At 54.8% G+C, this 23,717-nt stretch overlaps 1 protein-coding gene and 1 non-coding gene across 6 annotated transcripts; one reads left to right on the top strand and one right to left on the bottom strand.

The window, feature by feature from the left end:
- Positions 1-115: 115 nt before the first annotated feature.
- XPC (XPC complex subunit, DNA damage recognition and repair factor) lies at positions 116-23,169 on the top strand. Of its 5 annotated transcripts, none has more exons than XM_027522795.1 (16): positions 118-256; positions 6,279-6,462; positions 8,579-8,697; positions 11,467-11,590; positions 12,483-12,567; positions 13,364-13,521; positions 13,787-13,907; positions 15,579-15,668; positions 16,452-17,330; positions 17,865-18,025; positions 19,134-19,215; positions 20,037-20,171; positions 20,254-20,423; positions 20,897-20,990; positions 21,316-21,405; positions 22,426-23,169. In XM_027522795.1, exons 1-16 carry the CDS (start codon positions 169-171, stop codon positions 22,630-22,632), a joined length of 2,787 nt encoding a protein of 928 aa, XP_027378596.1. In that variant the 5' UTR covers positions 118-168; the 3' UTR covers positions 22,633-23,169. The 5 variants fall into 5 exon arrangements, with proteins under 5 accessions (XP_027378598.1, XP_027378596.1, XP_027378595.1 ...); XM_027522794.1 differs by having other exon boundaries at positions 6,267-6,462; XM_027522797.1 differs by lacking the exon at positions 20,897-20,990 and having other exon boundaries at positions 116-256; positions 6,267-6,462.
- LOC113881064 lies at positions 10,437-10,555 on the bottom strand. Its single transcript, XR_003507920.1, has one exon. It is a non-coding gene; the product is annotated as a 5S ribosomal RNA (ribosomal RNA).
- Positions 23,170-23,717: the final 548 nt, after the last annotated feature.

The raw sequence follows: 23,717 nt of genomic DNA, 5'->3' as shown, positions 1-23,717 counted from the left end.
CGCTTCCGGCAGCTGGCATTGGTACTCCGGGGCTGGGGCGGAGTGGGGTGTGGCCTACGCGAGGGGGCGGGGCCGCTGTCGCCCCGCCTCGGGGCGGAGCCAGCTCGCGGGCAGCGTCCGGCGCCGGCGCGGTGCGTCCCTTCCCAGGCGAGTCTTGCCCGGGCAGAGATGGCGCGGAAACGCGCGGCTGGCCGGGGTCCCCGCGGCCAGACGGCCAAGGGCGAAACCAAAGCCCGGCGCAAGGAGGAGGAGGCGGGTGAGAGCAAGGCCGAGCCGGGCTTGAAGGGGAGAGGCTGGAGGAGGGCAGGAGGCAGGCCGGGCGCGGGGAGGGCAAGGCCGGCCTCCCGCGGGTGCGGGTAGGCAATCCTGCGCCCACCTGCGCGGAGGAGACCGGGTCCCGGTGACCGCGGGAGGCAGGCGGCGTGCGCCCGCCCCGGGCCACTCCGACGTCGCTGCGCCTTTGCCCTCCGTGCAGGATGCGCACTGAGCGGTTCCGCCAATCCTGGCCGGACCGCGAGCTCCCCTGCGCAGTCTCTTCCTGCGCCCTGCCGCCCGCAGGGTCAAGTCCGGTCTCCTGGCAGATGCAGAGGGCGAATAGGCAAAAGGCGCTGGTTTTGTGCCCCCACGAGACCAGCGGACCCGTACTTAAGAGTGCGGGAGTGTGCTGATCTCCTGAACAGTAGTTGTTCAGTCGCTACGTCCTGCCCGACACTTTGCGACCCCACGGCCTGCAGCACGCCAGGCTTCCTTAACGGTACCTTCAGCTAAATCCCACCCCTAGACCCCCAGATTTCGGATCCCAGCCGACTTCTCCACGTGCATATCGAATAGGTTTCTTATATTTGTCCTGGGCAAACTAAACCTGCCCCTTCCCCACTTATCCCCCCCTCATTGATCACTTCATCACTTGTTAGAACAAACCCCTCTTCTTTACACTGCACACCTCCAGGCCTTCAGCAAGCTCTGTCATTTCCACCTCAGAACCCTGTCTCAAATCTCTCCACTTCTCTTTATTTTCCTGGCCACACCTCCTGCCCAAGCCACCTTCACTTTTCAGTTGAACGACTGCAATCGTCTGTTTACTAACGTTAACCCTAGGGTTAGGGTTAGAGTTCTCCATGCAGCAGCAAGTGATCTTAAGAAAAAAATAAATGAGATCTTGCCACGCTCCTACTTCAAACGCTCTGGCTTCCACTGCTCTTGGCATAAAATCTAGATTCCTCAAACGGCCTACAAGACCCTACATGATTTCGCTGCTGCTCTCTCCTCTCCCAGACAATCTCCTTTTTGGCCTCCTTTGGGTTCCTCAGGCACCCCGCGTTATTTCTCACCTGAGCCTTTGCCTTTGATGTTCCTTCTCCCTTGAATGTTCTTCGCGGCTTTTGCCATGGCTGCCTTCTTTTCCTGCAGGTCTCAACCCAGGCACTCCTTGAGTGTCTTGCCTAAGGTGGTCTTTCCCAGGTACACCTCATCACAGAGGATCTTGGTGATTTAGTTGCTTCCTTTTTGACCTGTCTTAACCAGATAAGCTTATGAAAACATGTCTGTCTTTTTGCTGTATCTCATCTTGTCCTCTCCACTTCTCTGCATATACTAAGTGCAAATAACTTTGTAATGCATGCAGTAGAAGGAATTTCTGGGGTACCTCATATACCTGAGTAGACGATTGGGCCGAATCACTAGTAAGGCCCCCTATGACTCTAGATTGCGTAATTCTGTGATTCTGCAGGGTGGCTGTGAGTTTTCAGTGAGATGGCACATCAGGCTCCGGGCTTGGTCTGGGTGAGGTGATCAGATGGGCTAACTCTATCACTCAGCCCACGTGTAGGCAAGGGGGGCACTCAAGCCGCATTTGCCCTCTGCGAGCCAGAGTGCTGCAGTAAGTTTCCAAGGCAGCTTCCGGGAAGAGCTGTGGTTTTGGCTGCAGCTGAAATTGATTCGGTGACTCGTCTTTGGTGACTCGTCTTTGGTGACTGGTCAGCGTAGTGTATAACAGCACCACAGTGCATGCAAATAAAGCTGATGCTTCGCTGCTTTCAACAGCCATCTCTTTGGCTTCCCATTATAGCTTTGTTTCTATTAGGGCCCCTGTAGTTTCTACATGTTCGATCTCAACATTCCTTCGTTGATTTACTCCTTCATCATTAGCTCCTTCAGCAGATACTTACTGAGCACCTGGCTATTTTCAGGCCCAGTTATCGGCACTGGAAGGGTAGCAGTCAACAGGACAGGCAAGGTTCTGCTCTCATGATGCTTGTAATCTTTGGGGAAGGGGAGGTTGGACAAACAAGTTAAAAAGCAAATTCCCATGGTGCCAGGAGCCATGAAGAAGGCAGAGTAGGTCTCTGTAATAAAACTGGCATGGGCACAGGGAAGATGCCGCAGAGTCAGGATCAGTGGCCAAAAAGTCCTGTCCGAGGACACGGTGCTTTCAGCCAATTACTGACTGTAATGAGGGGCCTTTTGTAGGATGTGGGCAGAGGAATCAGTAAGTTTAAAACTCTTAGAAAGGAATGTTTTAGAATTGAGGTGAGAGAAATAACTGGGACCCTTAGGTTGGAGACCAGACTAAGGAGTTTGTATTTTATTCTTACTGCTGTGAGGTGCTGCCGGCAGTTCTAAGCAGGTGGGGTTTTTTGGTTGTTGTTAAATTAGTAGCTGGCTGAGCAAGCCCAGTGGTTAATTCCTGCCCTGCTCAAATAACCAGGTTATATAACAGTGTAGTTCAGTCAGCCCTCCACAGGTTGCACATCTGTGGATTCAAGCAAAGTTCAATCCGAGGTTAGTTAAATCCACAGATTTGGAACCAGGGGATCCAGAACGGACGGCTGGCTCTAGCAGACAGCTCTAGATCTTGGAGAGTCTTGGAACATGGCCTCTTTTTAAATTATAGTTGAGTTATTATAGCATTAGTTCAGATGTACAACAATGATTGGATATTGGATTATATTCCATATAAGGGCTCCCCTGGTGGCTCAAACAGTAAAGAGTTCACCTGCAATGCAGGAGACCTGGGTTCAATCCCTGGGTCAGGAAGATCCCCTGGAGAATGCAATGGCCACCCACTCCAGTATTCTTGCCTGGAGAATTCTACGGACAGAGAAGCCTGACAGGCTACAGTCCATGGGGTCACAAATCGGACCTGACTGAGCGACCAACACTTTCACACTTAATACTCCATATAAAGTTATTACAAAGGATCTACCATATCCCTGTGTTACACATGACATCCTGGTAATTTACTGACTGTATGCCTGCCACTTGGTGCCTCTTAATCGTCTTCCCCTATCTTGCCTCTCCCCTACCCCTTTCCCCACTGGCGGCCACTAATTTGTTCTCTGTATCTGTGAGTCTGTTTTTGTTTTATTTGTTCATTTATTTTTTAGATTCTGTATACAAGGGAAAACATGGTGTTTGTCTTTCTCTTTATCACCAAGCATAATATCCTCCATGTTGTTGCGAATGGCAGCATTTCTTTTTTATGACTGATACTTCTGGTTCCTTTAGATGGTAGGTTAGGTTGTTGGAGACTTCTCCTGTTTCTGGAGGTGGGGCTGTATTGCTCTAAGCTTCCCTCTTAAAACTGCTTTCGCTGTGTCCTGTGGATTTTGTAAACTTGTGTTTTTATTTTCGCCGTCCTGCGGCATTTCCTGATTTTCTCTACGGTATCATGAGTCATCGTTGGCTGGTTGCTTTGTGTAGCATCCTGTTTAGTCTCGTGGATTTGTGCTTCATTTTTCTCCTGTAATTGATTTCTGGTTTCATGCTGCTGTCATCGGAAAAGATCCTTAATACCTTTTCAGTCTTGGATTTGTTGGGACTCGTTTTGTGGCTAGCATGCGGTCGATCGATCCTGGAAAAGGTTCCATGCGCACTTGAAAAGACTGTGTTCTGCTGTTTTGGACACAGTGTCTTGAAATTACCTATTAAGTTCATCTGGTCCAATGTGTCATTTAAGGCACCGTTAACCTTATTGATTTTTCTTTCTGAATGATCTGTCCGGTAGGTGGGGTGTTGAAGTCGCCTACAATTATTGTATTACTGTCAACTTCTCCCTTTATTTGTGTTAATATTTTCTGCATATATTCAGATGCTTCTATGTTAGGTGCATATATGTTTATCAGTGGTATCGTTTTCTTGTATTGAGCCCTTTATCGTTATATAATGCCTTTGTCTATTATTATAGACTTTGTTTTATGGTCTATCTTGCCTGATACGATTGTTGCTGTCTGAGCTATATTTTAGCTTCCATTTGCATGGAATGTCTAGATAATAGCTTCCTTGATACCCTGGCGCATACACAAAACACACAAAGAATTTAGGAAAAGAACGTTACCATGTGTCTACCGTCCAGAAACCACCGCCCCTAGACAATCCCGTGTTTCTTTCTAGTCTGTGGTAGAAACTCTGCAAACAACTGCACCCTTAGCGTTGCCTCGAGTGTCTTTTTCCTCTGTCTTAAAAGATGACCAGGTTATATCACTGTGTGACCGTACCGTGATTAATCGTTTAATTACTGTCCATTTAATGGATGGGCGTCCAGACTTTAAAACTTTTGGATACTTTGACTACTGATACTATAAGCTGTCTTTTGATTCACAGTTTGTTCCCCTTGTTCTCACTTTCAACTTCTCTATTTCTCTATTCAAAGCACAGAAACGCACACCTCTGCCTTTTAACCAACCAAGTTTAGAGAGGAAGAAACAGTACTTCTGAAGCAACTTCCCACCTGCATGTTTAGACTAGAAAGTATTTAGCATCTTATTAACAGAGGGCTAAAAACCATTGTAAGATCTAGAAATCCTGGTTTTCAGTATGCCCTACCAAATTGTCAGGTCATAAATAAACTTTTGGCCTTGAAATAAGAAATCTGAAGAAACAGAACTGAATCAGTGATTTTAGCCAGCATTAAAACAAACGCTGCTAAATAAGGTGAAATGTATTAAAATTTAGTTGTTTCTTTTTTAGCTCAAAAAGGGAGAGTCTTTTTCTTCCATGCAAAATTGTATTCTTGGGGACTAAAAATACGTATCCAGGGAGTCAGCAGTTCAAACCATAAATGAAAGGAATGAATTAATTTGACACTTTAGGTTAATATCACAGCTCCTTTTGGAACCTCAAAAAAGGTTAGAGTATTTTTGTTTTGCAATATTAACTGAAGCAGAGTTGTGCAGAGGAGAAAAGATGATTTATTTCAGATTTAAGAGAATTTGCCTGACTATAATAGAAAAATATTTTTCCCTGTTGTATTAATATATTATAACATATGTAATATAGTTATATGTTAAGAGACCATACCCTAGTTGAACTAAAACGAATAGTGTATGGATTTTTTATATTTCCTTTTAACAACATGTTATTATTTTATTTATTAATTATTAATAATGGTTAGTTATTAAAAACAGTTGTTTTTCAATTACTGCTAACTTATTCCAACCTTAAGGCTGCTGAGGGGCTTCCCAGGTGGAGCCAGTGGTAGAGAACCCACCTGCCAATGCAGGAGACATAAGAGACACAGGTTCAATTTCTGGTTCAAAAGATCCCCTGGAGGAGGGCATGGCAACCTACTCCAGTATTCTTGCTTGGAAAATGCCATGGACAGAGGAGCCTGGCAAGCTATAGTCCATGGGGTTGCACAGAGTTGGACACGACTGAAATGACTTATACACACAAGCTTGTGTGAGTGACATTTGGGTTAGATTGGATAGATTTCATAAAGTATGTGTTTTGAGTAGCGTTTGGTTTTAAAAGACAGCAGAAGCTTAGATTAGGGGAAATCATTGTTGTTCAGTTGCTCAGTCGTGTCTGACTCTTTGCGGCCCCATGGACTGCAGCACACCAGGCTTCCCTGTCCTTCACACTCAGACGTGTATAAACTTGAAGCTCTGCACTTAGTAGGAGTGGATTATCCCTAAAATAATTAGTCTCAGCAGGAAGTAACGAGCAAAGTGGTAATTAGTGGACTGATGCGTTTTCCTTGCTGGACATTAGGTAAAATTTCAGGTTTGCAGTTTAGGTTTTATGGGTCGTGTGCTGCTGTCTCTATAGCCTTAGGAGGTAGAACAGAGTAACTGATGAAGGAAGCGTGTAGTGTGCAGACCAGCTGGAGGCGGAAGGGGCCGAACGCTGCTTGTTGGCCAAATGTGGGATGTTGATGGGTGTCTGGAGAGAGGTTACCAGGGAGGACTTCTGTGACCCTGCACACGAACCTGCAATGTCTCCGCTTTTCCTATGTCCCTCCTCTCGTGTTCCGTGTGGTCATCTAGATGTCTTCGAAGATGAGAAACCGCTAAAGAAGAGCCCTCCCACAAAAGTTTCCCGAGGAAAGCGGAAGAGAGGCTGTGGTGATGCTGGGGGCTCAGCAGATGGTCCAGTGAGAAGGAAGGCGGCCAAGGTTTCCGTGAAATCTGAAGAGCCCCAGGTTATAAAGGATGAAGCCCTCAGCGATGGGGAAGATTTCAGGTGAGATGGCAGAAAACGTCTTGACCGGGTCCATCAGGGAAGTATGACCAAGGAAACCTGGTCTTGTTGCTCGTCTCTGGGGTCTGTGGAAAAGGTGGGATCTTTAAACACATCTAGGTAGCGCTCGGGCCGCTGGTAAGACTGGAAGAGTCGTGGTGACTCTGTAGGTCACCTCCCAGCCTCTGCAGATGAGGACCACAGCTTGCAGAGAGTGCGTTACTCGTGGCTACACAGCTAGATGGTGGCAGGAGCCAGGATGAGACGCAGGTCTTCAGCTCCTGGCCCGGTGCTGTTTCTACCACACAGACATTAGGTACTTGAGGCGTTGCCCCGACGTCCCAGCTGCGTCCTGTCCTGCTCCCCTTGGGTTCGCGCTGCTCTTGCCCAGCTGGACGCCCCCCTTCACTCGACACATGCTCACAGTCTGCCTGCAGCCTGGAAGCGTTCTGCAACCTTGACGATGCAGAACAGAACTCACCTGCCCCTCGGCTCCCTCTCCTCCTCTGGCTTCTTGCTGCATCTCTGAAGAGTGTAACTCACCTGCCTTGTGTTACACTTGCTTGTGTCCAAGCCACACACCCCTGTGAGCTCTCAGACGTCCGTTATATTTACTTGTGTCTCCATCATACCTTCCTGTGAGTGCACAGACGGCTGTTACACTTGCTTGTGTCCAAGCCACACACCCCTGTGAGCTCTCAGACAGCTGTTACACTTACTTGTGTCTCCATCATACCCTCCTGTGAGTGCACAGACGCCTGTTACACTTGCTTGTGTCCATGCCGCACACGCCTGTGAGCTCTCAGGCGGCCGGAACCACGCCGGCTCATCTCTGTATGCCCCTTGGCATCTAGGGCAGGGCCTCTTACAGTGACTGAGCGTATTGATAATGTGGTGAACCATGCGTGTAGACCTCGTGATCACTTGATCATCTGCCTCCGGGGAATGCTGGGGGAGGGGTGGGGGTGCAGGCTGGAGGACCAACGGAGAGGCCGCAGTTCCCGCTTTGCGTCAGAGACCAGCCCTCTCGGTGTCGGCTCTCCTGGCGTCCCCCAGTCCCGGCTGGGAGGTAGCCCAGGACAGGGCAGCTGTGGGAAGGAGCACGGGGGCACGTGGACTCACCACCGTCATTCGCCTCCTCTTCCCTAAGACTCTTCCTTGCAATGCCACTGAGCTTCCCGCTTCCCGCTCCCACCTGCTGGATTCTTTCTGCAGAGAAGTCCACGTACAGATCAGCCAGGACGCTGCCAGGGAGAGCCCGGCTCCCCTTTTTGCCTCTAGGCTGGGAAGTGACATTTCTCCCACGTTTACTCTTAAGGGGATATTTTTGTTTCTGTGCTTTTGAAAGGAAGCGGCAGGCTACAAAGGGAATGCCTTGTCTTTTTAGAGCTGCAGTCTGAAGCTTGTTAATTTAAGTATTTGTGCTAAAATCTTGGGTAATATCCTCACTGGACACCATGTGTCAAATCTTACAAAAACTAAAAGTAACTCGGGGCTCTAAAGATGTTTTATGTGTGAACTTGCAGGAATACTAACATGTTGCGTGTGAACAAGCACTGAGTCCTGAGCCGGGGTGTAGCCAGCTGCGCATCTGCAGAGTTCTGTGCCTCCGCTCCCGCCGTCCGTGTTCCTCATGACACACCCCCACGTGCCTAGGAGTTAAATTCTGCCAGCCTCAGTCGCCTTTCATCTTGCCCCTCAGAGGCGGCGAGCGGCAGCGAGTGTAATCCTTCCCTCTTTCTTGCTGGCGTCTGGCTGCACACGTGCGCTCGGGCATCATGGCTTCTCCTTCTGGGCCCTGCATTCTCTTCGTGGTCTCGTCTCCCTTTCCTGTCTGTTTGCAGACAGCTGTTCCCCTTCACACAGCCTCAGGGTGCGGGTTCATCACGCTCCTCCTGTTTCCGAAGACACGTCTAGTATTAGACCCCCGATCAGAGCCCATCCTGCTGGGAACCCGAGGCCCAGGATAATGCAGGGTGTGAGGCTCAGAGCTCCCAAACCATCTTCAACTAACGGCAGCAGATTCACAGTAAACAGGAGCCTTGAAAGGGGAGCTTAGCTTCCCCACGGCACCGGGACGTGCGCGCTTTCTTCACCTTCCTCTGTGATCTCTGCGCAGGGACTTGCCGAGCGCCCGCAGGAAGGGCCAGCCCCCGGAGAGAGAGGCCGCTGCGGACAAAGGCAGCTGCGAGGGGGACGACGAGGAAGACAGTGAGGAGGACTGGGAAGAAGTGGAAGGTAAATGACCCCCTCTGCTCCCAGAACGGTTCATCCTGTTTGCCTGCTTGGTTCTGTTCGGGGTCATGTCACGGCAGCCCTGTCCTTTTCTTGGAAAACGAGGAAGACAAAGATAAGGTCGCAGTAGGGACTTGCTTTGGTGTAAGGAACAGTTCACGACCAGGGCGTCCCAGAGGGTTGTGCCTTCTCTCCCTGCGGGGCACTCAGTGAGAGAGGCGCGTGCTCACGCGTGCCTCGGGTCCAGCTTGGCCCCTCGCGCAGCGGTGTGCGCGAGTGCGTCCAGCGGTGCGAGCTGAGCTTGCTCTCGGGACGGTCGGTGAGCCCTGCGCAGCCCGTGAGCCGGGTGGCTGTGGGAGAGCGTGACGGGCCTGGCGCATCCCGTACTCGCGTAAACAGCGGCCAGGCTCACCGTCCTTGAGCCCCCCTTCCTGGCAGGGCTTTTCCTAGCTTTTCCTTTTGAAAGTGTTCAAACCTACAAAGAAATGCAGCCTGGAGTCCAGGCTCTCTTCGCCTCGACGCCCTGACTTGACTGTTGGGCCGTAGGGACCGTGTCTCTCTTTCTGTAACTCTGCTGGTGGGACTACGCGAAAGTAAGTCACAGACATCCTGACTCTTCATGTGTAATACTTCAGCGTTTATCTCCTGAGAGTAAGGCATTGTCCCACCTGATGAAATACTGTCATCACCTAATCAAGGCCCTGATTACTGTGAGATGATCCATTATAGCTGCCTTTTTTTCTTGTTTCCGCCCTGCCCACGCCCAGTGCAGGATCTAATCAAGGTATTTGGTTTCTCTAATCTAGAGCAGAGGCTCCACCCACCACAGCAGCAGGATCTTAGTCCCCTGCCCAGGAACTGAACCGTGCCCCCTGCATGGGAGTGAGGAGCTCTAACCACTGGGACACCAGGGAAGCCCCCCGCCCCCGCCCCACTGCTCTGCTTTTCTTTGTTCTTAGTCATTAAGTCCTGCCGACTCTGTGACCCCATGGACAGCAGCTCGCCAGGGTCTCATGTCCTCGAGTATCTCCTGGAGTTTGCTCCAATTCATAGCACTGTCTTTTTTTTTTTTTTCATTTTGGCAGAGTCCTGGCCTCTTGTTCTGTCTCATGTTCTGGTTTATCATGATGGTTAGCTTGTTTGAATGCCCTCCTGCCTGTGCTATGAACCGTGAGTCCAAAGACCTGGTTGCCTTTAGAGTAAACGTTCTTTGGCAGGAATACTGCCGATGATAATGCTCCGTATCATCACCGAGCTCTGCGCCTCGTAGCGCGTCCACTAACAGGCACCTGGCGTTGGGTGGTCCTGCGGGCGATGCTAAGCTCGACCGTGTCTGTGGCCCTGCCTGGCTGTGCCAGTGTAAAGGCTCATTTTCCTTCTGAGTCTCTGTGAAGATCCTGTGCACCAGTCCTTTTCTACTTAATGGTGTCGGTGTGATCTTGACTGAATCAAAGATTATTATAGTGAGCATTGCAAGGTGGCAATGTTTTGATTGTCGTTTCGCAAATAATTATTAGCTGACTGATTTGTAAAGCAGAGGTGTCCGTTTTAAGGACTTTTTATTTAGTCATTTCTTTCGGGTATCACTGTGGACGTTAAAATTCAACTACGTCAGCAGTTATCCTCTTTAGCCTTTTGACTTTCAGATTGCCCCCACATTTGGCTAGCAGGAGCCCCTTTAAGCAGCCGCGCTGTGGTGTCTAACGTGGCCTCAGTAGTTTCTGAGAATGTTGTTTTTTTTTTTTTTTTAGCACCCGGTATTCCCAGGCGGTCTCCCATCCAAGTACTAACCAGGCCCGACCCTGCTTAGCTTCCGAGATCAGACGAGATCGGGCGCGTTCAGGGTGGTATGGCCGTAGACCTGAGAATGTTTTTGTTCTCTGGCACAATAGATATACGGGCGTTCCAGGGTCTCCCTGCGGCAGAGGTGGAATCGGCCCTGTTCATTTTAGTAGGAGCTGGCACACAGGAGCCAGGGTCCCAACACCGGGTGTGCTCACTGCTTCTAGGTCCAGAGCTGCTTTGAAAGGCTTAGCTAATGAAGTTCACTGTTACATTCAGTTCAGCAGAGTTAAGTTCGGCTGGTGACCGACTCTAGTACTCTTGCCTGGAAAATCCCACGGACGGAGGAGCCTGGTAGGCTGCAGTCCATGGGGTCGCAGAGAGTCAGACACGACTGAGCGGCTTCACTTTCACTTTTCACTTTCCTGCACTGGAGAAGGAATTGGCACCCCACTCCAGTGTTCTTGCCTGGAGAATCCCAGGGACGGCGGAGCCTGGTGGGCCGCTGTCTGTGGGGTCACAAAAGAGTTGGACACAACTGATGCGCCTTAGCAGCAGCAGCAGCAGTGTTTACAAGCAGTGTAGCGGAGAAGGAGATGAAAAAGATGCATGCCTCACCATGTACACGTTTACAGTCGAGTCTGAAGTCATACCTCTACAAAGTGAGCTGTGGGCGGACTTTACTGTAGTAATACGGAGAGCAAGGCACGGCTCCCACGCCCCGGCGTCATGGCCCCAGGGTCTGTGTCTGACTCACCCCCCGTCCCTGTGTCTGTGGATCTTCCCCCAGGGCTGTTGCTCTGGGCGCTCATGCAGGTTAGTGAGACACCTGGACGTGCGCGCTCAGGGCCTCTCCTAGGAACTCGGAGCAGGGGTCTCGACAGTTTCCTGCCTCACTTCCTCCACCCCAGCAGAACCTTGTTGTTGTTCAGTACACTGCCTCTTATAACAATAATTGTTATCATTGATCTAAAAAATTACTGTTGCTAGAAGTTAGTGAGCCCGTGCCGGGTGACGTGGGGGAAAGCGCAGCCTTCTCTGCATCTGCTCTGCCCGTGAAGCCAGTGGAGATAGAGATTGAGACACCGGAGCAGGTGAAGGCCAGAGAAAGAAGGTACGATCAAGCACTTGCTTCTAGATTTCCGTCACGTCTCACCATCGGCAGCTGCTCCCCAGGAAAGCTTTTGGAAAGCACATAGGAGACGCGGGCTGAGTGTCCAGGTTGTCAGGAGCCTTAGGCGAGAGAGCCCTGGGCTCACCTCGAGGACTTGAAGGCGAAACCTTTGTGTCCAGGCGAGCGCAGACATGCCAGGGGCCGTGCAGGGCGCCTGTTACCGTACTGACTCTTCAGGACAGCGTGTGAGTGAGGGCTGAGGAACGTTTCAGCTGTGAGTGGAGGAGCCCCATCTGTGTCTGTCAGGCTGATGGGACACCCCGGCTCGTGTCCCGCGGCATCGCAGCAGGGCCTGTGGCAGTGCCCGCCGTGGTTGGGGGCCTCCCCCACTCCTTCCAGGGGTCTCCGGTCCCTCTGCAGCCCCTGGTGGCCTGGCTGTATGCAGTGCATCTCCTGGTAGTTAACTGGTCCTGAGTCTCCCACGTGATAGGCACTTTATCAGGTGTCAAGGAGGTAGATAAAAGAAGTTGTTCAAGAGGTTTTCTTAAAAGGGCTTGGGACAGAGACGAGAGGGATCTTACAGCAGAACAGCGTTGCCCAGACAAGCGACGTGTGCTGACTTAACGCCAAGGCAGTGGCCCCAGGAAGTGGGCAGTCGGGGGGTGGGCAGAAGGGAGGTCCTGGGGCAGCCGCTCTGGAGGCCTGGCAGGTGCGGGTCAGGGGAGGGAATGACCTGGGCCAGGGTTTGCAGGTGAGGAGGCGCAGGACGGGCCAGCGGCAGGTCTGCTGGGTAGCGCGGCCTGAGTCATTGCCCCCAAAAGGTGTCAGCGGGGACGGGCGAGTGGGGTCAGGCCTCCCCCTCCACTTCAGGATTGTTCAATGTGCGTTGCAGTGAAAAGATCAAAATGGAGTTTGAGACGTATCTTCGGAGAATGATGAAACGTTTCAGTAAGGAGGTTCACGAGGACACGCACAAGGTAAGGAGGGGCAGGCGGTGGGCAGGCAGACGGGCCGCTCCGACGAAGGGGTGGTGTGTGGGGCACTGGCGCTCCATCAGCCACGCCTCCGGCTCTCCTGAAGCGAGGTGGGGTGATAAGGGGGTGACAGTGACCTCTGCCCGGGAGGGCACATGAGGTGTCAGCTCAGCACTCCGCTCAGCCGACCGGTAACACTGGGTCTGGCCTCAGCTGAAGGCGCGGCGGCTCCTGACTTCAGCTGGTACTTACTGGACACACACTGAGGCCTTGAGAGGAGCCTGGCGTTGTGGGGAGAGAGACTTGCACAGAGCTTGTCCTCTACTGTTCAAGGCTTTCTGTCTCACAGATGGAACAGGACAGACCTCAGAACAGGGAGACCTAGGATGCAGAGCGAGGGGAGATCAGTGTGGGCCCCAGCAGCTGAGGAAGGCCTCATTTAAGAGAGGGGTCGGGGTGGGTCAGGGGAGGATGGCGCAGGGAGAGGCCGTGCTGACGGTCCTTTAGACCCCAGGCTTCCTAACGTTTCATCCTCAGATCCTTCAGGATGCATCTCCAAAAGACAAGACCTCTTAGAAAGGAAGTTTGTATTTTGCAGCTTTGAGATTTGTCTCTCTGAGGGAAGGAGCATCTAGAGAGAAGAGGGGGTGAAAGACAGAGCCTTGGGAAACGGCAGTGTTAGGAGTTCTACGTTTTTGTATATAGAAATGACGGCAGGTATTTCCTGTCCTCGAAACGTCACTGAATTTGGCAGCCAAACTCCCTCTGGTCTTCAGGCTTCCCATTTCCCTCTTCTCAGGTTCACCTGCTGTGTCTGCTGGCAAACGGCTTCTACCGAAACAGCATCTGCAACCAGCCAGACCTGCAAGCCATTGGCCTCTCCATCATCCCAACGCGCTTCACCAAAGTGCCACCCCGAGACGTGGATGTCTCCTACCTGTCCAACCTGGTGAAATGGTAGGGCCCTGCGGCCTGTCCTGCAGAGCATAGGGCAGGATTTGGGTCTCAGAGGCTGGGTGCAGGTCAGTCCCACAGACCCTCCTCGAGGGGAAGGTCTGGGCTGGGTCTTCAGACGTTGGCCAGACAGGCTGGGAAGAGGAGCACGGGGAGGGGGGCTCCTGAGCCCCTCTTGAGGCTCCCCACTGTGGGTTCTGGCCGTAGGAGAACGAGGTTTCTCTTTGCCCTGGCCTCTCACACAGAGAAGTACCTGGTTTCTCTCCAGGTTCATCGGAACGTTTACAGTGAACGCGGAACTCTCAACCAACGAGCAGGACGGCCTGCAGACGACGCTGGAGCGGAGATTTGCTATTTACTCGGCAAGAGACGACGAGGAGCTGGTCCATGTGAGTGGCGCCCCTGGCAGCAGTGCTCTGTAGGTCTGTGAGCCAACGACAGCGGCGGTCACGTGCCACGCACCAGTCAGGCTGTTTTACAAACACTTCCTTGCTCAGTTCTCATAAGATAAAAACAGGTACCCGAGCTCAGAGAAGCGGAATCACTTCCTTAGGGCCAGTCTGAGCACTGGAGTCAGGACTGGGGCCATCCTGAGCGCTGAAAGCTGCCCCTCTCCCGTCTCCCCTCGGCGTCCTGGGGTAAAGCACTTCGTTCGTGGTCAGGTGCCCTACAGCTGTGTACAGTATTCGAAAGTAGTGTCTAAAAGTCCCAAGGAGGGACTTCCCTGGTGGTCCAGTGGCTAAGACTTGCATGCTCCCAGTGAAGGGGGCTTGGGTTCGAACCCTGGTCTGGGAACTAGATCCCAGATGCCACAAGTAAGACCAGTGCAGCCATAATAAATAAACATTAAAAAAAAAAACAAAAAGGCGTAATGTTGGCTGCAGAAGTCCTTCAAGGGGGTTTCCTCACCATCCACCTCGGGCAGTGACCTGGCAGACGGCTGTGCGGCGAGGAGGTTCTGTCCAGGAGCCATGGCGAAGAGCTTCTGTGCACACAGGCTTTGTCACACGCTCACAATCCCCTCAGGTAGAGCTCCGTCTCAGCGAAACACGTAGAAACGTGGTTTTATCCTCGAAGATTCCTGTCAGTGCGTATGCCCTATGTTTGTGTCGGAGCCTCAGATTCTGTTCAGGGAAAGAGACAGACATTTTGTATCTTTAGAGACCATATGACCAGCATCTTTACTTTCTCTTCTGATGTGGCTTGAAAACGTCTGAGTATCTGGCCAGGAATTGTGCTGTTTAACCACCAGCCAGAGGAGAACAGTGGTATTTCAGTATCATCCTCCCAGACTCTGTTCCTGTGTATCTCTGTACACCTTTTCTTCCTGAAGTTTTATTAAGCAAAAACAATAGTTGTTTTGTTCTGTTTTTTAAGAAAAAGAAGTGAGCAGTTCCGTTCACAGTGCTGTATAACCACTGCCTATTCCCAAATCCCGTCTGCTGCCCCGGAAGGGAGCCCCGTGCCCACCGCACAGCAACTCCATTCCCTGTCGGAAGGGGGCCCCGTGCCCACCGCACAGCCACTCCGTTCCCCGGCCTCCCAGCTCCCCGGTAGCTGGCAGCCGCTGGCCTGGGTCTGTCTCTGTGGATTCATAGTTTGGATACTTCACATGTACAGTCAGGCTCATATCTGCCACCTCTGCGTTCACAGACTCACTGACTGCCGATCAGACGTCTCCCTACAGGGTTGAGCCCGCAGAGGCGGGACCTGAGGGTACAGAGGGCCGGCTGCTGTACCCTGCTGTGGGGCGGCATCATAGGCTCTGGAGCGCAAGCGGGTCCTGGGAGCGGTCCTTGCAGGTAGCCGAGGGACAGCTCCGTGCGACCTTCCATGTCCGGCTCCTTTGACTTGCCGTGTCTTCAGGGGTCACTCACCACACGGGATCACTCCAGTCCTTACTTCTCCTGAGGACAAGCATGTTGCTCTTTCTCATTGTAGATACCTCTGCTGCTTCTCCGGGCCCTGCACCTCCCTACCCGCGTCAGGGTTCACTCACCACACGGGATTTCTCCAGTCCTTCCTCCCAAGGACGAGCATGTTGTTCTTTCTCATTGTAGATATTTCTGCTGCTTCTCCGGGCCCTGCATCTCCCTACCCGCCTCGTACTGTCTCTGCAGCCAGTTCCTCTGAAGTTATCAGCAGAGAAGGTGACGTTCCTGGGCCTTCCAGAGGAAAGGCTGGGTGGTCAGGGAGGAGTGAGAAATTACCTGAGACTTAAACAGACCTGCTCCTGAGACTGCTTTTAAAGGCTTCCTCCGAGTGGGCCTGGCTCAGGCGCTGTGCAGGGAAGCTGTGTGCAGGGCGGGCATCCAGCAGCCTGGGCTTTGCATGTGCAGAGGGGCCTGCGGGCCGGGCTACTTGGTGCTCTCGTTTCTCGTCTGTGGATGGTACAGTAAAGAGGTCCTCGTCCTCCTCAGTGGTGTGGGGTGAGGATGGGGAGCCTCTGAACTCTGCCGTCACCCAGGAAGGGGGGTGAACGCTGCTCCTTGGGGGTGCTGGCACTGTCTGAAATTTGGTCCAGAAGTCAAGTTTTAATAATTTCTGAATTCTTAATAATGCGATTTTCCTTGAAAAGTGCCTTATGTGTAAGATGGGTACTCCTGCTGAGGAAACTGAAACTCAGCGGTGACATGATTTATCCAAATCACATAAAACTAAGATGCAGAAGTGGAATGTGAACCCGAGTTTGTCTGTTCCCACATCCTGTGCTCACTTTACAGTGAGAAGAATCAGACTGTGGGCTCCTTTCGGGTGCTGTAGAATTTAGTAAACGCTTTCTCACCCCCGCTGGAGGGCAGCCAGCCCGTCACTGAGCTGGGGACCTCTCGTGTATGCTGGCGCTCCAGCGGGACTTAGGCCTGTTAGATGGCAGAATCTTTATCGTATCATTAGCTAAAGATAAAAAGCAGAAATTTCCTGTTCTGTTTAAGGGAAAGAAACCTTGCAAGGAAAGATCCACAGAGGCCCCTGGGGGCTCCTCAGAAGCTGCCAGCCACGCTCCTGGAAAGCCCAGCGGAGGAAGCGGAGGAGAGCACGCGTCTTCTGGGGGCGCTGGTGGGGCCCGTGCCAGAGGGAAGGGGGCCAAGGCGGCCGCAGGCAGGAGGCCGCGGGGGGAGTCCCCGTCCAGCGGGGAGGACGCGGGCCAGGCTCGGGGGCAGAGGCGGGGGACCCAGAGGCGAGCGCAGGCCCGGAGGCGGCGGGTGGCCGCCAAGGTGTCCTACAAGGAGGAGAGCGGGAGTGACGCAGCCAGCAGTGGCTCTGACTTTGAGCCTTCCAGCGAGGACAGCTGCCGCCCGTCCGACGAGGATTCCGAGCCCGGCCTGCCGAGGCCGCGGAGGGCCCCCGCCCCTCAGAGGACGAAGGCGGGGTCCAAGAGCAGGTCCAAGTCCCAGCAGGGAAGCCGCGGTCTGCGCCCTGGCTTCGTAGAAGCATCGGCGAGCGCTGCGGGCAGTAAGCGGAAGGGAGGCAAGAAGCCGTCGGGGGACGGCGGGAAGGCAGGCAGACAGGGAGCGGCCGGCGTGGACCAGTGGCTGGAGGTGTTCTTGGAGCGCGAGGAGAAGTGGGTGTGTGTGGACTGCGTGCACGGCGTGGTGGGCCAGCCCCTGACCTGCTACCAGTACGCCACCAAGCCCGTGACCTACGTCGTGGGCATCGACGGCGCCGGCTGCGTGCGCGACGTCACGCAGAGGTACGACCCCGCCTGGCTGACAGCGACCCGCAAGAGCCGCGTGGACGCTGCCTGGTGGGCGGAGACCCTGCGCCCCTACCGGAGCCCGCTGGTGGACAGGGAGCAGCGGGAGGATCAGGAGGTAAGGACCGGGCGTAGCGCCGGGCCCGCGCTGAGGGGTTCGGAGTGTTGCCTCAGTTAATGGTCAGAGCGGCTGGGTCGCTCTGATTAAATCAAGCTGGGGTAATTGCAGCCTTGATTTCACCAGCTGCATATTGAGGCTCTGAGAAAGGAGCGGACTTGGTATTGGAACCCAGGTTGCTCTGGCTCCAAAGCCTGTGTTCTTGCAGTCATTGCCCGGTTAGAAATGTGAAGCTTGATGTAAGTCAGGTAAGTCGTCCCAAGTAAAAGAGGAAGACACTCAGTGTAGCCCCCGCTCAGCGTGCGCCCGCGCACAGCATCCCTGCCGCGACCCAGGACTCAGCTCCCAGGAGGAGTGCGGAGGGCTGAGGAGGTGCCTTGTCGGTTGCGGGGCGCGCCCAGAGCTCGCTCTTGCCTGGAGAATCCCATGGACAGAGGACCCTGTCGGGCTACATACAGTCTGTGGGGTCGCAAGAGTCAGACAGGACTAAGCACGCATGTAGCACACTCGGCAGACTCTCTCTGGCCTTTGCAGTTTCAGGCGAAGCACCTGGACCAGCCTCTGCCCACCGTCATCGGCACGTATAAGAACCACCCTCTCTACGCTCTCAAGAGGCACCTCCTCAAGTACGAGGCCATTTACCCTGAGACGGCCGCTGTTCTCGGGTACTGCCGCGGGGAGGCCGTCTACTCCAGGTGCGGAGCCGCCCAGTGCGGCTCGCGGCCTTCCGAGGGCCGGGAGATGAGTTTGACTGCGCATGCGTGCCGTGTGCAGCGGCGGGGGTGGGACGTGGGGGAGTGTGTAACAGCTTAAAGCCTGAAAGTTAAAACCGCAGGGATTAAAAGATCGGGGGCAGGCCGATCTTACAGGAGGAAAAATAAGTAGGGCGGGTAAGGTTTATATGGGCAATTAAAAAAAAAAAAAAAACACCCCAAAACTGAAGTCAAACGAACACATAAAAGGAAGGAGTAAAGGGTTTATAGTGAAAATTAAAATCACTGGATATTTTAAAAGGTATAGAGTTTCAGCCTGGGAGGATGAGAAGTTCAGGCGACGATGGTGGTGATGGTTACGTAACAGTGCCACAGCTACAGGCCTGAAGATGGTTCAGGTGGTAAATTGTATGTTACGTGTGTCTTTTCTGCAGTAAAGAGAAATTGCCAAAGAGGAAGGAGAAATAAACATGGAAAATGAGCGTAAAATACATGTAGTTATAACTGAACAAAGTTTTAATAACATGAGTAAAACATAACAACCAGAAGAAGACATTTAAGAAATGGTAATAGGAAATAAGTGACTTTTTAAGAACATTGACCTACAAGACAAAAAAATAGACGATGTTCTTGGTAAATGGGAAAAGAAAGGCAAAAAAGGAAACTTCGGGAAATGCACAGGAGTAGGTGATTCAAGTGCCCTGCCTGGGAGCTACCTCCTGCGGGTGAATCCTGAGGGGTTAGGGTCTGTGTGGGAGCTCCCTGTCCCCTGCCTGGTCAGGGGCCCCTGCCGCCACCTAGACACTTGTTCCTCTCTTTCTCTATCTGGGGTTGAGCAGCCGACTAAACCCTAAGGCAGGGGGGACACACCTGACCTGCACGGCTGGGGCTCTCTGCCCCCCCCAACCCAGCTGCCGGGACCTCCCCGTGGAAGGAGGTGCTGTGTGCGGCCGTTGGGGTTGGGGTCTGAGTGGACACGTCCCCCACAAGATGGCAGGCCGTGGGCCTCCCCAGGGCCCTGGGCGAGGCAGCGGGGCGCTCGGTGCTTCAGTGGGTGTGAGCGGTCCTCTGTCTCCCGCCCGCTCCTCAGGGACTGTGTGCACACGCTGCACTCCAGGGACACGTGGCTGAAACAGGCGCGTGTGGTGCGGCTCGGAGAAGTGCCCTACAAGGTGAGAGCCGCGGGACGGGAGGCGGCCGCGCCCCGGGGCAGGGGAAGACCGTGGGCACGCGGGAGAGCGGGGCAGGAAAGCAGCCCTCCGACCCCTGGCGTGTGCCTGAGGCCCTGGGGTCAGATCTGTGTCCCCTGCGTGTTCAGAGAGGCCATAGCCCCGCTTAGTGTGGACACGCCCACACCAGCTCTCTGTGGTCTCTGCTGAGCCTTGGAGTTGGCATCACACATGAATTTTACAGACAGGAAAGCAGGAGCTGAGAAAGGGCAGCTTGTCCGAGGCCTGGGCTAGTGAGACAGCGGCCCCAGGGCCCTGCCCTGGCCTCAGTGCTACACTGGGTCGGTCGACTGCCCAGAGACCTGTGAATTCAGCACAGATCGCAAGGCTGGGATGGGACACGGGGCCCAGTTCAGCCAGCAGAGGACAGTGTGGGCAGTCGTGAGCCACGGGCGCTTCTGAGAGATCCCTGGGAGGAGCCCTTTGGGTTGTTGAGACCTGGGGAGCTGGGCCGGGTAGGGGGCCTCTGGTTCGTGGGAAGGGACTGAGGCACAGGGAGCGGGTCACGGCCCAAAGCAGGCCTGTCGCTCACCAGCCGTGGAAACATCTCGAGTCCACTGTCCCCTTCAGTGATGGACACAGGACACAGTTTAAGGCCGTGACGGGGGGTGAACTACTCACACCTCCTAGATTGCTCACCTCTTAATACGGGGTGATGCTAATGACGCACCCACCTCTGGGCCTGCGGGAAAGGGTGTACTGAGCTCAGTACCCAGTGCGCTGGGAGCGCGTGGTGTGAGCGGTGGCTACTCCCTCTGGTGTAGATGGTGAAAGGCTACTCCAACCGGGCCCGGAGAGCCCGCCAGGCCGAGCCGCAGCTGCACGACTACAACGACCTGGGCCTGTTTGGCAGATGGCAGACCGAGGAGTACCAGCCGCCGGTGGCCGTGGACGGGAAGGTAAGGAGGGCCGTGTCCGCGGGGGCCGGGACCAGGCCGCCTCCCTCTGCGGCTGGCTGGACCTGGGCGCCTCCCTCCGCAGGTGCCCCGGAACGAGTTTGGGAACGTGTACCTGTTCCTGCCCAGCATGATGCCCGTGGGCTGCGTCCAGTTGAACCTGCCCAACCTGCACCGCGTGGCCCGGAAGCTGAACATCGACTGCGCGCAGGCCGTCACCGGCTTCGACTTCCACAAAGGCTACTGCCATCCCATGTGTGTGAGGGGCGCGCCACCGCGGCGGGGAGGCAGGGCGGCAGGCCGCGTGGGGGCGAGGCCCCAGCCCTTACTTTCAGGGTTTTCCTCTGGATTTGCAGGATCAGCCTTGATCCTTGACCTTTTCACACTTTCCCTCTGGGGCTTCTGTCCAGAGGCTGCAAAGCCGGTGAAACCAGCACCCTGAGGTGCCAGGTTAAACACTGTTCCGAGGGCGCTCAGGGTGACCGAGCAGCATGCTTCCTGGCTGGTGGCCTCGGCCTGTTCCCGCGGTGGAGGAGGAGAGGGGAGGGTCCATCGGCCCGCCTTCCGCCCGGGTGGTGTCTGCCAACAGCCCTGGCCAGGACGGTGGGCCACCGGCCAGGAAGTCCTTCAGGGCCCGAGTGCTTAGGGCTGGCCGGCTGTCCCCACGGCGGGGAGCAGAGAGGCCAGAGCAGGCGCGGGCTCAAGGACCACGTGTGCTGACCCCGCAGAACCGACGGCTACGTGGTCTGCGAGGAGTACAGAGACGTGCTCCTGACCGCCTGGGAGAACGAGCAGGCGCTCATAGAGAAGAAGGAGAAGGAGGTGAGCGGGTGGCCGGGGGCACACAAGGCGGGGCTGCCCCCCGGGCCGCGTGCACCACGGCTGTGAGGAGCGGGGAGCCGGGCCTCGCATGCTTTCCGCTTCCGACTGCCTCCTAAAGGGATCTGCTGTGGTCCAGGGCCCCCCCATTCTCCCCAAAACACCTCAGAACTGGTACCGGTTAAGGAGAGGGGTTTGGCTTTGGTGCCTCTCCTGTGTATTGCTTCATGAGACATAGACCAAGCGGCCCTGCCGACCCGCTGTGTCCCCTGTATCTGTTCCTGAATGGCCGTGCTTAGCATCTCCCATTCTCTGTCCGCCTCTGCAGAAGAGGGAGAAGCGGGCTCTGGGGAACTGGAAGCTGCTGGTCAAAGGGCTGCTGATCCGGGAGCGGCTGAAGCTTCGCTACGGGGCCCAGGTCAGTGTGGTCCCCGGAGGCTGACGTGCCCGGGGGAGGGCCGCAGACCTGTGTCTCCTGGGCCGTGTCCTGTCCGTGTTGAGAAAGGTGTCCTGGAGTCAGGCCGTGGGCCCTGCCCCGTCTACACAGGGTGCCTGCCATGGGCTGGACCCGGTGCTGAGCCCACTTGGGCGGACAGGTGTCTGCACCTGGCCTCATACTGCCCCTGGGGCTGCAACCACCCCTGCAGGCCCGCCCGCCCCCAGTGCTCATTCAGGCCCTTCTGCAGCACTGTGGCCCCTAAGGGCTCCCGTGGGGGCACAGTCACACGGAGTGGTGCGTCAGTGCCGGGTCAGACGTGGAGACGTGCTCTGGCAGCATCTGACCACCCCCCCGCCCCACCTGCATCTGCTCCCTCCTCAGATCCCTGATGCCCCCTCTCCCAGCTCTGTGTTCCCATGGGCTCCTTCCTCCTGCCCGAGCTTTCTGCCCCTGCCTCCCCAGACTCGAGGCCTCCAGGGCTGCTCCCTCGGAACATCCGACACCGACTGTTAGTGCTTTAAGTATTTGGGCACTTTTTTGGTTCAAAACCCAGGCAATCAGTGCAGAGCGCCACTGGCAGTCAGCTGCTGGGCTGGTCGCAGCTCCGTGCGGGCAGTCCCTTGGCTTTGGTCGCAGCTCCGTGCGGGCAGTCCCTTGGCCTTGGCAGCCCCGCGGGCAGTCCCTTGGCCTTGGTCGCAGCTCCCTGCGGGCAGTCCCTTGGCCTTGGCAGCCCCGCGGGCAGTCCCTTGGCCTTGGTCGCAGCTCCCTGCGGGCAGTCCCTTGGCCTTGGCAGCTCCCTGCGGGCAGTCCCTTGGCCTTGGTCGCAGCTCCCTGCGGGCAGTCCCTTGGCCTTGGTCGCAGCTCCGCGGGCAGTCCCTTGGCCTTGGCAGCTCTGCGGGCAGTCCCTTGGCCCCGCATCCCACGGCCACGCTCCTGGACGCGTGGGCTTCCTGACGCCACCGCTTCTCCTGTCTCCCCCGCCCTGGCCCGGCCCCCCAGAGTGAGGCGGCCGCTCCCCACACGGATGTGGGAGGCGGGCTCTCATCAGATGAGGAGGAGGGGACCAGCTCTCAAGCAGAAGCGGCCAGGATCCTAGCGGCCTCCTGGCCCCAAAACCGAGAGGCTGAGAAGCCAAAGTGCCCCAGGAAGACCAGGAGAGAGAAGAAGGAAGCGGCTGCCCACCTGTTCCCGTTTGAGAAGCTGTGACGCGACCAGTCACCTCCTTGGCGGCTCGGCTCTGCCCCAGACTCTGCTCCCGGGCAGAGTCCTCCTGCGTCCACACTCGAGCCGCTGCAGACGGCTCAGGCCCGGCCTCGGGGGCCCCCTTGCTCCTCAGGCAGCTCCCTGACGCTGTGTGCAGGCGGAGCGGGTCAGCGCAGGCCCCCTCAGGCGATACTGCTGCCTGCTTTGCCAGGAACACTTCAGGGCAGCAGAGGACTAGAACGAAGAGCCACAACAGGAAAAACAACGAGACTTGCATGTTACTAAGAGGCTTCCCCGGTGGCACTGGTGGCAAAGAACCCGCCTGGCAGTGCAGAGACGAGAGAGACACGTGTTTGGTCCTCGGGTCAAGAAGATCCCCGGAGGAGGGCGTGACTTAAAAGTTAGGAAGAATGGATCAGTGTTTAACCAGATTTTATTCATTATTGGATCCATGTATAAAGCCCTGAACACTGTAGATGTTTAGGAGAAATAACTTTTGTAACATTTTGAGAAAAAAATAAAGCATTTATCTAAAAAGGCTTGGCTCTACATCTTTCAGATTTTGCATCAGCTAAGGACACCTGGGTGACAGTGCTGTGTACACAGGTCGGTTGTGTTCAGTCGCTCAGTCGTCTGACTCTGTGACCCCACAGACTGCAGCACGCCAGGCTCCCCTGTCCTTCACTGTCTCCCGGAGCTTGTTCAAACTCTTGTCCATTGAGTCAGTGATGCCATCTAACCATCTCATCCTCCGTTGCCCCCTTCTTTTGACTTCAATCTTCCCCAGCATCAGGGTCTTATCCAGTGAGTTGGCTCTTCGCAGCAGGTGGCCGGAGTCTTGGAGCTTCAGCCTCAGTCCTTCTAATGAATAGTCAGGGTTGATTTCCTTTAGGGCTGACTGGCGTGGCTCACAGCTCCACAAGTCTGGTCCATGAAGCAGGTACACAGATCAGGACTACATTAAAGATCGGAGTTTGTTTTCCCGCAGGCTGAGAACATAGCGTTACAGAGGAATATTTTTCTGTTTAGTTGAGGAGGTATTACTTAATCTTGATAGTAGCCATTAAAAATCAGAGTCTGTTTTATCC

This window comes from Bos indicus x Bos taurus, chromosome 22 (assembly GCF_003369695.1).
Source record: "Bos indicus x Bos taurus breed Angus x Brahman F1 hybrid chromosome 22, Bos_hybrid_MaternalHap_v2.0, whole genome shotgun sequence".
In the NCBI taxonomy this organism is placed as follows: domain Eukaryota; kingdom Metazoa; phylum Chordata; class Mammalia; order Artiodactyla; family Bovidae; genus Bos; species Bos indicus x Bos taurus.
The sequence above is the reverse complement of the archived record's forward strand: the minus strand, read 5'-3'. Positions and strand labels throughout refer to the sequence as shown.

Coding starts and splice junctions, on each gene's coding strand:
- XPC (XM_027522794.1), top strand. CDS start 169: ATGGCGCGGAAACGCGCGGCTGGCCGGGGTCCCCGCGGCCAGACGGCC. Junction 8,698..11,466: donor GGACTGGGAAGAAGTGGAAG/GTAAATGACCCC, acceptor TACTGTTGCTAG/AAGTTAGTGAGCCCGTGCCG. Junction 13,522..13,786: donor CTGTCCAACCTGGTGAAATG/GTAGGGCCCTGC, acceptor GTTTCTCTCCAG/GTTCATCGGAACGTTTACAG.